An 18,130-nucleotide genomic window follows, 5' to 3' on the forward strand; every position below is an offset into this window, starting at 1 on the left:
CGGAGACTCGTTATAAATTTGATTAACTTAAATACGCAATACAGTGGACCCTTGACTTACGAACTTAATTTGTTCACAAAGGCTAACCCATAATGCGTTCCGAACCTCCCACTGCAACACTTACTTAACCTTTTCATAACAAAAAAGGGTTGTATAATGTGCATAATTTACCAAAACACCAATAATTTTTCTAATGTACTAACCAAAAAGTTATAAAAAGTGCCTAGCCTACCAGAAGTAGGCTAAATTTAGCTAGGAGCATGGCGGCGCAGGAAGGGAGGAGGAGGAGATATTTCCACACAATGTCCATCTTCGTTTCGATTGCGATCGCTTTACCTTCTCTTCCTTCCTTAGCAATTATGTGTCTCGCTTGAATGGTCTTAATGAATTATATATATAGGTAAATCACTGCAATGACCGAAATTACATCCACAAACACATGTATCTGGGCTCCGACTGACGCTACTAACGCTCTCGGTTGTTTGTTTACAATCGCGCAAGCGGATACACGTGACCGCATCCGTTTCGTAACGCAAGATGTTGGTCGTAAATCAAAACAAAAAATTTTATTTTAAACTTCCTGATAATTTATTATAAATTTTATTAATAAAATCAACAACTAAAACGCTTTTTTGAATAAATTCTTTATTTAATTTAAAGTACCGGCATGCAAAGTTACTTCTTCATCTTAAAGATGGCTCTGTGGTTTCGTTATTATTTACTTCCGTATTCATCGGCAAAACCAGCATTGCGCTGGAAATCTTGAATCTGAAATGATACTCGTTGTATAAACCGACCCCCAAACTCCAAGCCAAAAACCTAGGATGAAATTCTCGGCTTATATAATGGGATCTACGGTAATCCTTCACAGTGCATACTGGAAAAAACTACTTGAGCTTTTGATTTCAATACGTTGTTTTTTTTTGCTCCTTTAACAGCAACGATCTCCACCAAACATTTCCCGTTGTTGAGGGTTAATTTTTGACAATTCTTCCCTACAAATCTGTTCCAGTTCATCAATTATTTCTGGGTTGTCTTGATTGCACAGTCTTCTTCAGGTCATGCCACAGCATCTCAAACAGGATAAGTTTAGGACTCTGACTCAGCCATTCCAACAAACAAAGTTTCGTTTTCAAGCCAGTCTTTAGTTGATTTACTTGTGTGCTTTGGTCATTGTCTTGTTGCATCACTCATCATCTCTTAAGCTTGAGGTCATGGACTGTTACCCTAACATTCACCTGTACAATTTCTTTGAATTCATTGGTTCTCCAACCCTGAAGTATCAAAGCATGCCCAAACCGTGATACTCCCTCCACCATGCTTCACAGCTGGAATGAATTTTTTGTGTTGGTGTTTGGTGCTCTTCCTCCTCCAGACATAGCGTGGAGTATTTGTGCCAAAGAGTTGAACTTTTGGCTCATCTCTCCACAAAACTGTTTCCACAAAACGTCTCACTTAGGTGATACATGTTGTAATGTTTCCTTTTTTTTTGACAGAAGTGGTTTCCTTTGTGGTGTCCTTCCATGAACACCATTCTTGTCCAGTGTTTTTCTGATAGTGGACACATCGGCAAAGACTTTCACAGATTCTTGAGTTTTCCGGAGGTCTTTTGCTGTTACCCTTGGATTCTTAACACCTCTTTTAGATTTGAATTTTCCGCTCTTGGAGTGATCTTTACAGGATGCCCACTATTAGCTGGAGTAGCTACAGTCTTCAGGTTTCTCCATTTGTAGACACTTTGTCTTAACAAGAATTCACAAACATCCAGGTTTTTAACAACGATTTAGTAGCCTTTTCCAGCTTCATGCATCTCCATAATGCATCCCCTAAGTTTCAGTGATAGTTGTTTGGTTCACACTAACCAGTCTTTCCTAAGAAGAACAGATTTGTCAGTAACCAGGCTTTGTGTGACTTGACTTAAAAGTCGAGTTACCTGTGTAATCCAAACATCTAATCTCATCTTCTGCATTGAAGCACCTTTGTCTGGTTAGCTTTTGGAGAAGTCATTAAACAAGGGTTCACTTACTTTTTCAAGCATGCATTGTGAATGATTAATCAATCTGCTCAATAAAGACATGAAAAGTGTGTGTTTGTCTGGAATTGTGACTTAGATGAAGATCAGACCATATCTTATTGGTAATTAATGCAGTTGCAGAAATCCAAGGAATTGCAAACATTACAGTGGTGGGTGCTCTGCAATGCTGTCCATCTTTTGAGCTGCCTTGATCTTTTATTTCTGTTTGCTTCATCTTAGTGAAAGGAGGCACCAAGTATGACTTCCTCGCACTCACCAGAGGAGGTCAGCTCCGCTCTGAACAAACACCAAACCTAGTAGTTGATCGAGCTGACGCACCCAGGAAACTAACAATGGGGCTGGCACATTGTTCTGGGCATATATCTCAACCCCTCAAGCCTACCCTCCTTTTAGGTGCTCCTATTGCCAATTGTGTGTGTGTGTTATTAGTCTAGTCAGATTGTGTTTGTCTGGAATTGTGACTTAGCTACTGTGAGACTTGCCCGGACACCACCAGTCGGAGACCACATCTTTATAAAAATCACACGTTTATTTTTCATTAATAAACACAGTCCCACCATCACACACAATGCACTCAGCAATAATCACCAGTATTAGACTTCTCTTCCTCAGTCCTTGGCCGCCAATCTCCTCCTGGGAGCTTTGTCCTGCTCCCTCTCCCGACTCTAGCTCCCTGACTGTTAGGAGGCGGGCCCTTTTATTCCCGCCCGGATGCATTCCAGGTGGCTGGGAACGAACTTCCGGCAGCACTTCCTGGTGTGGCGGAAGTGCTGCCCTTTGCCCTGGAAGCACTCCGGGCGTCCCTGGCAGGTTCCTCCGCCATCTTGCCAAGTGTGGCGGAATTAATGTTCTCCCGGGTCCCAGGAGGCTTAAAGCGTCCCCTGGCGGTGGCCACGGGTCCCAACGAGTAGGAAGTCTCTCCTCCTTTCCCGTGGTCCTCTCCTGCTCCAGGGCGGTTGTGTCCTCCTGACCCGGAAGCTTTTAATGCCAGCTTCTGGTCTTTCTAGGCGTCCCGGCCAGGTAAGAACCCCAGCCGTCTGTGACACTACATTTTTATTAGTAATCAATGCAGATATCCAGGGAATTCCAAAGGGTTTGCTTACTTTTTATTGCAACTGTATCTTCTTCTGGATCTAATGGCAGGGCTCCCTTCTGAACCTTACAGTGGTGGGTGTTCTGCAGTGGTGTCCATCTTTTGAGCTGCCTTGATCTTTTAGTTCTGCTTGCTTCATTACCATGAATGGAGGCACCAAGTATCAGCAGACTTGAGTAGTACCAACCCTGTAGTCAGTAGACTCTGCAAAAAAAGTGTTACCTTCTTAAAATGGACAGAATAGGCTTGCAGTCTATGATTGTTGCTGTTGGTGTTCACCATTAAAGAAGCTATGTAAAAAATAAGTGAATGAAACCTAATTTGTCAAAGGTTTTTTGGATGTTTTTCTGCTATTAATTATAATGTTAAATCATACTGCTTTTGTTTCTTCAGTTTTTTATCTTCAACCCTGCACCAGATTGTCCTATGGCATCCCAAACTTCTACCACAGGCCAACTCTACGCCTTACCAGTGAGTAATTTTTACTTGCAATTTAAAACTACTCGAAGAGATGGAAAGTACACATCCAAACACTTTTAGGATTAATTGTGCATCTGGGATTGTTGGAAGCTGTTTGGAAGCTGTTTACATTGGCTAGTGGGCAGTAAAGTAACGGTGATCTGTAAAACATTGAGACAATGCAATGGCATAGGTTTTTAAGTTCTAATATAAGTGACCTGGACTGCAAGATGATTGTTGGTGCAAGATCTGTCGGTAGAGTTTACAGAGAATGAATTAGATAAATGAAAAGCATCCTGTGAATGGCAGTTCTCCTTGTTTATCAAAGAGGTCACAGGTGAGACTAACAGAGAGGCCTCAAATAACAGTGCAGAAGGACATATCTGAATTCATTAAGAGAAGGGTGTGCTACAGTAGAAGACCACTACTGACAGCTAAGAACAGAAAGATCGGACTACAATTGTTATGTTTTGCCATGAGGACAAAAGAACAGACCAGGAGGTAAACATGAAAACAAAGCAAAAGTTGTAACCTGAAGACAAGAGACCTACGTGACCAAAACCTGAAACTAGCCTGGAGAAATGAAGAGATCAAAGAACCAGAAAAACATGAAAGAGCTTAGATCCAGAAACTCTGATAATTAAGTGACCCCAGGTAAACAACTTCATCACCTCTGACCCCTGACATTAGTTTGTTTGTGACCTCTGATTAAGCCAGTGGTTCTCAACCTGTGGGGTGGGCCCCCTTAGGGGGGCATGAAGTAACAAAAATTGGGGGTGCGAAGATGTGAAAAAAAGAAAACAAGAATCAAAAATATGAAAAAAACATTTGTTGAAACCAAAACAAATTAACTTAAACTACATTCTGATACTAGAACAATAAATATAGAGTTAGATAAATGTCGATAAAAGTTAAATAGATATAATAAAATATGCATCTACATTTCAAAAAAATGTTAGGGGGTGGCGCAATTAAAACTGTTATGAAAACTCAGGTCGCAAATACTTAAAGGTTGAGAAACGCTGGATTAGGCTAATAATAACTGCATAGCAACCAGTAAGGAAAACCTTGCAAAATGGCGACTCCAATGAGAAACAATAACGCATCATAGGAGAACATAAATAAATATATAAACATGCCAAAACAACCCCAAACTAAAAAACAAACATGAAGAATGTCTGCATTGACACATAAAGAGGTATAAAGTAACTTTCAGCAAGGAAATAAACAAGGGTTTTTGGTAATTCTGATCATGTCCATCCATCCATCCATTTGCTAACCCGCTGAATCCGAATACAGGGTCACGGGGGTCTGCTGGAGCCAATCCCAGCCAACACAGGGCACAAGGCAGGAACCAATCCAGGGCAGGGTGCCAACCCACCGCAGGACACACACAAACACCAAGCACACACTAGGGCCAATTTAGAATCGCCAATCCACCTAACCTGCATGTCTTGGGATTGTGGGAGGAAACCGGAGCGCCGGAGGAAACCCACGCAGACACGGGGAGAACATGCAAACTCCACGCAGGGAGGACCCGGGAAGCGAACCTCTGATCATGTCTTCTTTGAATTTTCATATTATTGCAGAAGGATTTGGGGTGGGTCCGAGTGTCTTTAGTGTTAACCGAAGCGTGTTTAAGATAAAATTCAATGGGGAAGTTAACAAGAATATAGAACCCTGTTTAAGTTGTTTTACAGAAATGTCTTCATGGATGTTTTGAGCCCATGGCTATGTCACTGAGAATATTAAATTTAGACCTGTATTTAACTTGATAGTCATTGGGTCTCATCGTACGTGTAAACCAACTGTATATTGATTTCCACAGATTTGCACTGAGCCTTAGTGCATAAGACAGGAATAAATAATTCCATTCAATTCAAATAAGTTTATTTTTGCATAGTTCTCTTCACTGGGTGCAGGAGCAGAGGCCTGTAACAAATTCTCATGTAAAATACAAGTGTAAATTTTACAAATTGCTAAATTCAGAAGTAGTACAAATAGAGACACAGTTTTGCTTAAAGATACAAAAACAAGGTAGAAACTGATTAACTCTTTGAGGGCTCAATATTATTTCCCAAAAACGCAGGTTTCTGAAAAGCAGACAAAGCAATAGTTTCACACAGAAATCAACACAAAACGTTTGTTGCTGTTTGAGCCGTTCATGATGGCTAGCAGGAATGCGTGTGTGGCAAGGGCAGCAGTGTGGGCCACAGTCGTAGAACAACACAATCTGGTTTGTTTCTCTTGTCATTGTAAGTAGCTACATGAACGTATTTAACAGCACTATCAGCTGCGGACTGATCAGCTGATGCTGATACCTCACGTTCATTTTCAATTGCATCAAAATTGGAGTCTGACAATTCATTGATAATATGCAAAACGTCATCCATGGAATATTTTGCTTTGAGCATTTGTTTCAATGTGAGCGTTTGAGAATCTCAGTCAAACCAACAAAACTAACTTTCCTTTTAGCAAAGAGAGTCAAATTAAAACATAATGGCAGGGTTTGGTCACCATTTACAGTTGACTGCCACCCCCAACCCCTCCTCTGGACAAAAGTCGACATCTGCTCTGAAAAGGTTAGTATACTTGGAGCCCAGCAATATCTTCTTATTAACATTATTGTTGAACTATGGCCAGAAAGGAAAACACAAACTTCAGTCAGCAGAATCCCTGGAGAAGATAAACCTCTGGGGGTCTACAGTCAGCTATAAAAGAGAAAGTCAGACACAGTCACAGTCCTGGAGACGTCGGTCAGCTGGCCTCCCACCCCCTGTTGTGTATTCTGCAGTGGTGTCTGTGCTGGGCCGTCCAATCTGATGACAGAATCTTTACATCTGATAATTTCAATACTCTCAGTATCTCAGATGACGTTTTAATGTGCAGGAGAGCACCTTAGTAGTACAGCAGTGCCACCAAATGTCACATCAAGGTACAGAGAGGAGAAAAACAATAGAAGAAGGCTAATAGCAGTTTATAAATATTGTTTAACTTATATTTCAGTACAAATGTCTAACAAACAGAGATGCAGAGTATACAGGTAATCAGCAGCTCTAGTCAGGGTACTGTATGCTATAACAAAGTCGTGAGTCTTTAGACTGGATATAAAAACTGAGACTGAAGGGGCACCGCTTATATTAGCAGGCAGACCACTCCACAGTTTCAGGGCCCTGTAACTAAAAGCTTGACCTCCTACTAATCTTAGAATCTTAAGCAGGCTGGCATCCTGAGATCTTAATACATGCTCTGCTTTGTAAAGTTCAAATAAGTAAGCAGGGCTTTGGCCATTTAAGACTTTATGTGTTAAAAGGAGAATTTGTGTGTCATCCTTAAACTTAACTAGGACTTGAGAACTGGAGTTATGCGTCTGTATATTCTCGATCTTGTAATATTTCTTGCCTCAGAATTTTGAATTAACTTAAAGCTGTATAAAGAACAATTTGAGCAGCCAGTTAACAACACATTTCAGTAGTCAATCCTACTAGAAATAAATGCACGAATTAATGTCTCAGTACCTTGCATGTTTAGAAAACAGCCTATTTTTCCAGCTCTTTTGAGATGGGAAAAACATATTTTGGATAGTTTTGTGTATATGCGTTTTAAAAGACATGCTTGTCTGAACAATAACACTTAGATTGCGTGCTAATTCAGTAAAACTCATTCTAATTCTAACTAATTTAAAAAGTGACAGAATACTGTTGAGGTCTTCATCATTCCCCCTAGAAAATAAATAACATTTCATTTTTTTTTTTCTGTATTCAGAGACAACTAGTACTCATCCATCGAAATAAACAGACAGCCTGCATTTATTAACACTTTTTCTATTCTAAATATCCTCCTAAGTTCATATCGAGTATTCAAGCTGTCTGAATGTACAGGTTAGGTCATTTGCTTGGGGTCACACATTGATTTGAACTGACAGCCTTCTGGTTCAGTGGGATTGCCTCCCACCCCTAGAAGCACTGAATTAGATTCAGAATATTTGCATATAGGTATGTAGTTCTCTACAGATGACAAATAACTTGACAGACATGTCTGTTGCCGTAAGCTGTGAGAAGACTAGACTTGAATCCCAACATTATCTTTCCAAGTTTGCACAGGTTTTTCTCTGTTTTCTCTCACCCACATCCCAAAAATGTGTTATCCCTAAATGTCCTTGGCATGAGTGTGTATGTATGTCTGTGTGTGTGAGTGTTCCCTGTGATGGAATGGCACTCCATTCAGGTCTGGGTATCTCCCCATCTGCCAACAATGTATTTGCTCAAACAGGTCTGATACATGACTGGATGCATGAATAAATGGAAATTGTGTTTTTTTGCACTAATAAATGAGTTCTAACTACTGATCTACAAAGGTGTTGTATGTCAGGCAGTGATTATTGATAGCTACTGTTTATCCCCCCAGTATTACCTGTACTGCTGCCTGATGAGCATGCTGAGCTGCTTGGTGTTCCTGCGCATGAATTTTGAAGTGAAGATGATCATGCTTACTGCAGCCATGGTGGTCTATGAGGTGATCTTCTTGTACATAGATAGCTGGCTGTCGGACTGCTACATCACTCAGCTCTACGGAAACGCAAGCGAGTAAGAACTAAGACATGCTGTGGCTTTAATGTGAATTAATGTAAGATCTTACCTACAAGAAGTGCAAATATTAGAAATGATTAGATAATAAGGATCTGAAAGCTGAAAGAACATCTGATGGACACAGGAGTCACAATGACCTTGTCAACATCCACATCTAAGGTACTGAAGTGTTTAAGAAGGCTAAGAGTATGTATATTACGGTAACATAGCAGAGTAGGTTGAGGATGAGGGAAAAGGGAACTATATAAAAACTCCTGGCCCACAACAACAAAGCAGGTTTTTTTGTATTTAAAGATTTAGTAACAAATGTTTAAAAAAACAAGAATAAAAATAAGAGAAGCAAAAAGGTACCAAAAAACTGCAACCAAAACCAGCATGTAATCAGGAAAGTGAGCCGTACACAAAGATCAATAAGAATAAGCTGTTACAAAAAGCAAAATCTTAAAAGTAAATCCAAAGAAGAGCCCAACAAACATGAACAAAAGCCAGTGCCTCAGCCCTGACCCTGAAGCTATCTCAAACTTATATAACTCAGGGTGCAGCCCCACAGCTGAGGTAACAGGGGGCCCAGCCCCCATGGGCTCTAAACATGATTAACAAAAACAATAATATGCAATAATATAAGGGAAGTAAGAACCAAAGTAATAATCACAAACAGAAAAAAAAAAAAAAACTTTCACTAGCAAAAGTTTACGAAATAATATTTAAAATATATCAAATAAAAAGACACTTGAGTTAGAGATGAGACCCTGGTTATAGCAATACAGAAACATTCCTTTAGCTCAGAAGGGCTAAGGACTGGCCCTGCCATGAACAATGATTGTAGCTCTTCTTTAGCACAATTGGCTGAGTTTCTTGTTTTTGAATCACATGGCTGGGGAGCATGACATGAAAAGTCTAGGTTTCAGAGCCCATTCAATCTGTGGTGCACACAGCAAAAGCAAGCCCATTGTAATATTGATTTCTATTTGTGTGTGTACAGCAAGGTGGTTATAGTTTTACCTTTTTATATTAGTTTTTATTTCTATATTTTTTCTGATTTTTATATCTATTAGTTTTAGTAAATATAACATGGAGTTTAATATAATATGGAATTTAATATGGAGTTTAGTTTTTTAGAACAGTCAGACACTTGAACAGGTTTGGATATGAGTTTAATGTTAGTGGAAGCTTTCTACAGTATATGGTTTACTATCTGTTTTTTGTATGATAAAAATAAGCACAATCAAGACCAGGTACTGAACATAAAAAAATGTACACAATTTTATAATTTTTAAAATATTTTCAATATCATTTGTGCTGAACAAATCTATGCTGACTGTTGGCATGTTTTATCTTTCCCTTTTATTGCCCAGAATGGGCCAATTTGTAATGAAATGTAGGTGAATTTTATGGTTTGAGTGGTTTTTACTCTAAATGCCTATAGCACACAACATATCCTGCTCCAAGACAATGTGCCTATAATGAATACCTTCAATATTGCATTCAAAAATCTCCCATTGTGTTCTTTGTTATTTTTCTACCAGCCATATTGATCTGATTCCATCTCAGGCACATACAATTTAAGGACATAATTTTGCCATCTGCAGGGCTGAAAAGATATAAAAAATAAGAAAACATTCTACTGTAAGGCAAGGCAGAAAATCCCTGGTATGCAATATATCTGATATGGCTGATGTTAGGAACAAAAAGAATATATTTCAACAATCTATTTTGTGAGAGAAGAAAAGAAGGAAAAGAAAAAAAAATTGAAAAAAGGGGGATAAATATTTTAAAACATAATTCTAATACTGGATTATTTTCATAATACCAGGGATTTTGAGCTGTGAATATAAACTAAATAAGATAAATTAATAAATATAGAATAAATACAACAACACATTAGTACATTTAGTTGTTCACCAGTTGGCAGACTCTCTTCACCCAACCTACCTATAGTTCAGTAGAGAGTTGCCAACTCAGGAATTTTATAAGGTTTGTATCACTTCGTTGTTAAACGACTTTTTTAAAGCAAAAGTGATTGGTCAGTAACAATATGCTGATCTTGTATGATGTCAGTCTCTCGATCAGTGCCGCTTTATTTTCAAAAAGAATTTCTCCTGTGCGAAGTGACAGGTGAATTATTGTCAACAAAATGCAGGCACCTGAGAAATAAAGTGAAACATTACTTAGTCATGATTTTACTGTCCATATGCTAAAGGTTTTGTTGACCCGCACATTCCGATTTCAAGCATTTGAATTACATCTTGATATACAAGAAAGGCAGCACGTAAATTGTTTTCTATTCCACAGATTTTTTAATAATAGTTTCAGTTTTGATTTTAGTTTTTGTTAACTAATAACCTTGGTGTATAGTAGTATATATAAATCATAAGAAATGTGTGGATCTTCTGTTATTTTAGAATGTGTTGTCTCATTTTGTTACTCCATAATTTTCTCATTTGTCCTTATTTTTGTAGGCCTCATGTCTTGAATGAACCAAAGCTCATGGCTGGTATATGGCTTTTGGTTTTCTTCTTCCTCATCTTTGTGCTTGCCAGACAGGTAGGAATGGCTCTAGATTGTAATTATCAGAAATATATTACTCGTTTTGTACTTTTGGCTCTTATGCTAGGGATCTGCGCTGGTAATCGGAAAGTTGCCAGTTCAAATCTTTTAAATGTCAGAAGTGATTCCACTCCATTGGGCCCTTGAGCAAGGCCCTTAACCTGCAATTGCTCCATCCTGGGTATGACGTTAATCTGCATTCAACCCTCCAAGTAGGTCCTCCAATTTGCACAGAAAACTGGGGGGTTGGTGGCAACTTCATCCTTTGTACTTTCAAGTGTTATTTATTTTTATTTTTACAAGTTTATTGTTATGACTGAATATAAAGAAAGTGTCTTGAATGTGGAGATGATCACAAAATAACAGTTTTATGGGAGCAGACAGAAATCACAGTCAAAAGAATGGGCCATAATCAAAAATTCTGAGAAACAAACAAGAAAAAGCAAGCATTAGGGTAACAAAAAAATGGTCCGAAAGCATTGTAAAATATCAAGAACCTTAGCAGAAGTCAATCCCCATCAAAACCGCTAAGCTTGTCCTAATGATCTCACATATCACTTGATTGAAAATGACCACACAAGCCACAACCACACAGTGGCCACAGTAATAAAGAAGCTGATAAAATGACATAAGCATAACACTTTTTGTTAAGAGGATGTGCTATAAAAGTTGTTTTCATTACAATATTTCACTTGTGATAGACATAATGGATGGGCTAGAATTTCATCTTTGATGAAGAGTGTGTTAGAAGTCAAGTAGGAGTCAGTCATCAGGCAGGAGAAAAGCCGTTCATTTTGTCATTTATTACTCTTCAGTAAATCCTGAGCAGGGAGCGCTCTTTCACAGCAGTCTATTACAGCATGATGAGAATAATTATTATTAAGGGTATAGATCTTTACATAACAGTGTCGATCAATGTATACATTTACTATGGCTGGTTCATTGATCTAAAATCAAATCACATATAAAATAAAAGTCTATTTTATTATATTTATATTCTACTTATATCCTTTGGGTTGAGCCATCACCCTTGAAATATCTGTGTATATCACAACTGTCCAGTCCTATTGTTTGCAGGACATCTGATCTCTTTGTCAACTTTCAGTACATTTTGCATATTACATCTTTGTCTTTTTCGTTCACTTGACCTTTGTCTCTTTTCCTGATTCGCTTGAACAGGTTTCTGACATTTAGTAACCCTTTATGCTGTTTCTTTAAGATGAGTGCTATGTTACCAGTGGCGTAGCTTGAGTTCGTGCCGCTCGGGGTGGGACGGGCCTCCAATATGCCGCCCTCTAACATATCTGAATATGTTAAACTATTTAGTTAGAAAATTAAAATGACGTATAGAGAAAAATTAAGATACATTTTGCATAGATTTATTCATATATAAAGAAACAGCAATAATTTTTTATATACATTTAAAAGCATCAACTAGACAAGAATATAGTATGGATGCACTGATAAGCCGTGTTCTAATTATTAGTTTAATATAATTGCGCTACGAAAACCAGAACCAAAGTAATAGGTGGGGATGTTTTCTGCGCAGAGCAAGAATGCATTCAGATTAATAACGAAACAAAATTATAAATTGTAAATTAGTTGTTTATCTTCCTAGAAATTATTATCGGTGTAACGTTTATGTTTATTTTTGTCATTGCCTCATACATTTCAACTGCTGTGTCTGATGCAGAAGTACAGTCTGAACATTATTTTTCAAGCATTTGTGGTTAAAAATCAGAGAATTTGACTTTTTTCATACATGAGTGATATTTTTTCGAACCCTGCTGCGTACACATGAATTGTACTGAGCCTTGTGGCCAATAATGCGCCCCCAAAAATGTGCCGCCCGGGGCAGACCGCCAGCTACACCACTGTATGTTACCCTAAAATTATTCTCTCACAAGAGTTGATCCTTACCTGGCCGAGTGGCCATTATGGAAGGACAGTGTGAAAGAATATTTTATTCCCCAGTAGGGGAGAAGAAATAATGAATGGACTGGGTCCATTCCAGTATGATAGGTGGCAGTGCCCCTCTGGCATTGCTTCAGCTTGGAAACTCGCAGGGATGCATGGGATTTATAGTTCAGGAAGGTGGCTCTGTTGGGGTCTAGTGCCACTAGAGAATGCTGCTGAGAGAGAGAGAGAGCTCCCCTGCTTCATAGAAATTCAGCCTGACCCAAAAGTGCTATGCAGTGGTACCAGAAGTACTCTCAAGTCCAGCATAAAAGGTGCCGGGAGCAGTGTAGGATGGCATTCACCTGTGGAGGTGTAGAGGGAAAGAAAATAGAAAGAAAATAAATATTTGTACCAGTAATGTGCAGTGAGGTTCATGACTATTGAGGCACTGACTCCTTCAGAATCAGATTTACAAATATATGAACCCAAAAGAGCAGCGTATTCACTGACTGCAGGCTTCTTGGTAATTTATTTTCATGTCACAATATCATGTGCTAGTCCAGACATTGTCACAAGTTGAGAACAAAAGGCATGAAAAGCAGTAAAGGTGGTTTCTTGTAGGACAGCCACACAGCCAGTCTTTTCGGGTGTACCACTCCGTTTGAAAAGAGCGAGTTGTCTTTTGTCCCTTAGGTTTAAGCAAAACCTTTAGGTCTGGCATTGGTCTTCTGTTATTTATCATTTCCTGTTTTAACTGAAAGTCCAGTTTTGAGAAATGTTTAAGCTTATATATATAATGTTCCATTTTGGCAGTCAGTCAGACAAAAAATAAAAATAAATGGACCACTGCAGTGCACTTCACTTTCTGATATCGATAGCTTATTGGCGCCCAGAGCCTCTGCATAGAAGAACAGCAGTAACGAGCACCTGTTGGGCTCACATCCGCCCCCTTCAGTGCGGCACGGTACTGTCTTTCTCACCTTGTGCCTTTTCACTCTGGTTTTATGACCGATCAGCAAGACTAACTAAGTCACACAGATTCATTAAAAATATTAGCCAGACTGTGGAAAGTCAGGGTGTATAATTAACGTGTCTATCCATCCATCCATCCTCTTCCTCTTATCCGAGGTCGGGTTGCAGGGGCAGCAGATTGAGCAGAGAGGCCCAGAATTCCCTCTCCCCGGCCACTTCTTCTAGCTCTTCCAGGAGAATCCCAAGGCGTTCCCAGGCCAGCCGAGAGACATTGTCCCTCCAGCGTTTCCTGGGTCTTCCCTGGGGCCTCCTCCTCTACTCTGAGCCCCTCCCGGATTACTGAGCTTCTCACCTTATCTTTAAGGGAAAGCCCAGACACCCTGTGGAGGAAACTCATTTCAGTCGCTTGTATTTGAAATCTCGTTTCCTGAGGGCAGGAATGTAGATCAACTGGTAAATTGAGAGTTTTGCCTTACGGCTCAGTTCCTTTTTCACCACGACAGACCGATGCAGAGCCCGCATCACTGCAGACGCCGCACCGATCCCCTTACTCGAACCGCCACCTTATCGTGGTGGAGGGGTTTGCGTGCCCCAATGATCCTAGGAGCTCTGTTGTCCGGGGCTTTATGCCCCTGGTAGGGTCACCCAAGCCAAACTGGTCCTAGGTGAGGGATGAGACAAAGAGTGGTTCAATAGACCTCTTATGACGAAGAAAAATTTGGACGGCGTTTTCCCTCGCCCGAATGCGGGTCACTGGGGCCCCCCTCTGGAGCCAGGCCTGGAGGTGGGGCTTGATGGTGAGCTCCTGGTGGCCGGGCCTGCACCCATGGGGCTCGGCCGGGCACAGCCCAAAGAGGCAACGTGGGTCCCCCTTCTCATGGGCTCACCACCTATGGGAGGGGCCAAGGAGGTCGGGTGCAGTGTGAGTTGGGTGGTGGCCGAAGGCGGGGACCTTGGTGGTCCGATCCTCGGCTACAGAAGCTGGCTCTTGGGACGTGGAATAAATGTGTCTACAAACACTATATTGGCAACATACAGAGAGACAGCAACAGGCACTCGCCAATTGCATGCATCAACCCCGTGTGTGAGGGAGAGCGCAGTCTGAGGTGAGGTGAGGCTCGTCGCTGCCACACCTCGCGTTTATCCCCTGTATTGGAATAGGAAATGTGCAACATCATTGATTCTGACTATAAAAATTATCAAAGTTATTGGAATCATACAGAAAACAAATTTATAGCAAAGACCAGTGGATACAGTTATTTAATGTTATCATTATCAGTTTTTTTTTACTTCTCATGATGACCTGCCTCCTCTGACCACACATCCCGGATTTGTACGTATTGTCCTGAGTCTCAGGAAGAAACCTGTTTTAAGGTACTAAAGGTTTAAGGTTATACCCCCTGTAGGGCACACACTGTTCACATTTTTATATTTTAAAAACACCCATTCAAAAAGCATTGGCAAACTTTCAAAAGCTTCCATTTTAAAACAGAGAAACAATCTGTGCCACTTCAATTACTGATTTACTGTTTCAGATTTACCATTTGATATGTATATTTTTTATATTTTCCTTTTTTGCTCATACAAAAATCCCTCCTGATGTACAGACTTCAGTGAGAGATCAGAAACGGAAGTCAGACAGCAAAGTGAATAGTAAAAAATGGAGATCAAAGACAGTAACATTAACCAAAATATCAAAGGTCATGTCAGGCTGGTGAGTATGCACTGATACAGCATGTTGCCACATCCACCACACCACGAAACACATTGTGATCCCAGTTGGCCACCCCCCAGGCAGACACTCTCCTACCCTCTAGGAAATGACCCTCTATCTACCGCAGCCAGGTGTTATGTCGGCATCCCCTTGGCCCGGTCCAGCCACTCAGGTCCTCAACAATGAGAATCCTGCGTGACAGAACACCCTCTAGAAATCGCGCCACATGGCCGTAGTGCGTAACTGACACTCCCTCACAATGCAGGTAATGTACCTCATTCGGGACTCCATGAGCAACTGCTCATTTGAAACAAAGTCAAACCAGCGGTACCCAAGGATTCTCTGAAGAGACACAGTAGTTGTCCAGTCTTCGTCTCAGGTCACTGGATAGCAAGACAGGAAGCCCCAGGACTCTAAAGACAAGGACCTTCATCCTTTTACTTTCAGGAGTGCCACACACCCTTTTCCAGCAAAGTCAAAACCAAAACGTTCTCAAAATAAAGCACATAGTTCACAAATAATGAATCTAATTTTTTATTTTATTTTTTTTTTTTTTTTCTCCGGCATGCTGGAGTTTTTTTGTTTTTTCTGTCCCCCCTGGCCATTGAACCTTACTCTTATTCTATGTTAATTAATGTTGACTTATTTTATTTTCTTACTGTGTCTTTTATTTTTCTATTCTTCATTATGTAAAGCACTTTGAGCTACATGTTTTTGTATGAAAATGTGCTATATAAATAAATGTTGTTGTTGTCTAATCTCAATGAATGTAAGGTGACCTTTATACAAACGTGCTGTTACGTCAGCATTGTGCAACCCTACTGCATTGTGGGTAGGATTCCCATGACAATAGGTGATGTGCAAACTATAAATCTAGGGATGCCTGAAAGAAGAAGAAAATTGTGTCAAAAATTACCAGAAATAATTGTGAACTTCAAAATAAAGATTTATAAATAAAAAAACGAATGCCAGAAAATGATTCAGTAAGTCAGAAAGGCCCAGAAAATATGTATAGATTTATTTTATAGCTTCAGGAAAGCCTAAGAACAATGAATGCAGAGAGGAGCTACAGCAACTGTTTCCACCTAGCAATAGAGGTGGGCTATAATGGCTGAAGTCGTGTCTCCTATTTTTCAGCATGAGTTTTACTGTCGCCTGGATTTTCTGTGGAAGAAGAAATTCACACAGGAGAGGGACAGGATCGAGACAATGGAAAATCTGAACCGCATCCTTCTGGAGAATATGCTGCCAGCTCACGTAGCAGCTCACTTCATCGGGAGGAAAAGGAGGAATGAGGTGAGGAACAGGAGATCTGGATGATGTTTCATGACCCGTGTGTACTTGTTAAAAGCACGAAAGGGATGAACTTGACAAACATTAGTCCAGTAGTCAAAGTTACGGGCAATTGGTCTTCTGTGCTCCACATGACCCCATCTAACAAGTATGTAGAGTTGTTTTATGCACTGAAAGATTAATGCATAGCAATGTGCTAAAATGTGCAGTTGCCATGGAGACAGGCATCATAGATTTATTGTTACAGCGTTCATTTTATTAATTTCTGGGTGACACAGTCAGCAAAAGCTCTCCGGGCTTCACAGCCATATTCTATGTCATCTATGAGCTTTGACTTTTTAAAATAATGACTTTTACTAATTTAGTGAGTTTAAATTAAGGTTTTACATACCAATGGGCGCGTACAGATATTTACGTTTGCTCTCTCAGCAACAAATGAAGGAACGTAAATGAAAATAAATTAAAAGTGAGGCTGCACTTGTACAGCGTGTGAAAATCCAAAGAGTTGGAATAATCAGTACAGTATGCAACATAAAGTACGATCTTTGACATATTTGATGTTCAGCAATTCTCAGTATATCCAGCTGATATTTTTGTCCATATACTTTCTGAGGACACTTGGGGGGCTAAGTGGTCAAAGTGGCTAGTGGGTACAAACCCAAAACTGACTTCAGTCCATGGCTTGACACACTTAGAAACACAGACATGGCTTCTCACACTAATCCAATTTAAAAGAACACGCAATAAACATAAATAAGTGGCAGCCAATTTAGAGTGAACATTTAATCAAAAAAGCAGCCAATGCTGAGCCTCCATTTACTGTAATGTGTGAAATGAAAACAAAGAAACAGGAAAAAGGTTTGGGGTTCCACCCTGTATATTTAAAATGCCTGCAAAGGAAAATCAATGTAGCAAATACTGAGTAGTATCTCGGAACTGTGTCCAAGATCGGACTGACTGATGAGGAAAGTGGCCGGGTTTTAACACTAGAATTGGCAATGCCTACGAAAAAACTTCCTTAAATCCATTCGCACCTCTCCATCAGCGTCTTTTGTTTTGTAAATGTGTCGATTAGCACAAGCAGCAAGCAGACTGCCGTCCCATCCCCCCAACCGACAGAGCTCAACTCGGGCAAAAATCTCTCCCAGCTGAAGCCTTGTTTATCTAGGTGTGAGGTGCCTGGAGTTGTATTGGGTAAATAATATATATCATTATTTGGAATACATACATTTCATGTGTGCTCCGTATCTACAACGATCTATGTAAGTGTAGGATGACAGGAAATGTGAGAAATGCAAGAAATGTTGAAAACATACCTAAAACAAACTTTTTTTCATGTTATAGTAATAAATGGAGACATGAAGTGTATAATGTGTGAAGAATGAAGTCCAAATATCAAATAAGCACTTTCACAAAAGGTACAAATACAACAGTACAAGTGCGGTTTTATTCAAGACTATAACCAAAGAAAAAGAAAGCAGGTTAGCAAAAGTTGCTAACACGACCACTAGGGTGGTGCAGTAGTAAGA

General features: G+C 39.9%; 1 protein-coding gene across 1 annotated transcript in view; it reads left to right on the forward strand.

The window, feature by feature from the left end:
* The window catches only part of LOC120524043 (adenylate cyclase type 2-like), a 191,248-nt gene that overhangs the window by 139,888 nt on the left and 33,230 nt on the right, over nucleotides 1–18,130 (forward strand). Inside the window, exons 18-21 of the mRNA XM_039745868.1 lie at nucleotides 3,522–3,599; nucleotides 7,995–8,173; nucleotides 10,636–10,720; nucleotides 16,446–16,604. Of these exons, the coding sequence (XP_039601802.1) occupies nucleotides 3,522–3,599; nucleotides 7,995–8,173; nucleotides 10,636–10,720; nucleotides 16,446–16,604 (501 nt within the window). The remainder of the gene's footprint in view (nucleotides 1–3,521; nucleotides 3,600–7,994; nucleotides 8,174–10,635; nucleotides 10,721–16,445; nucleotides 16,605–18,130) is intronic.

This window comes from Polypterus senegalus, chromosome 1 (assembly GCF_016835505.1).
Source record: "Polypterus senegalus isolate Bchr_013 chromosome 1, ASM1683550v1, whole genome shotgun sequence".
NCBI lineage: Eukaryota > Metazoa > Chordata > Cladistia > Polypteriformes > Polypteridae > Polypterus > Polypterus senegalus.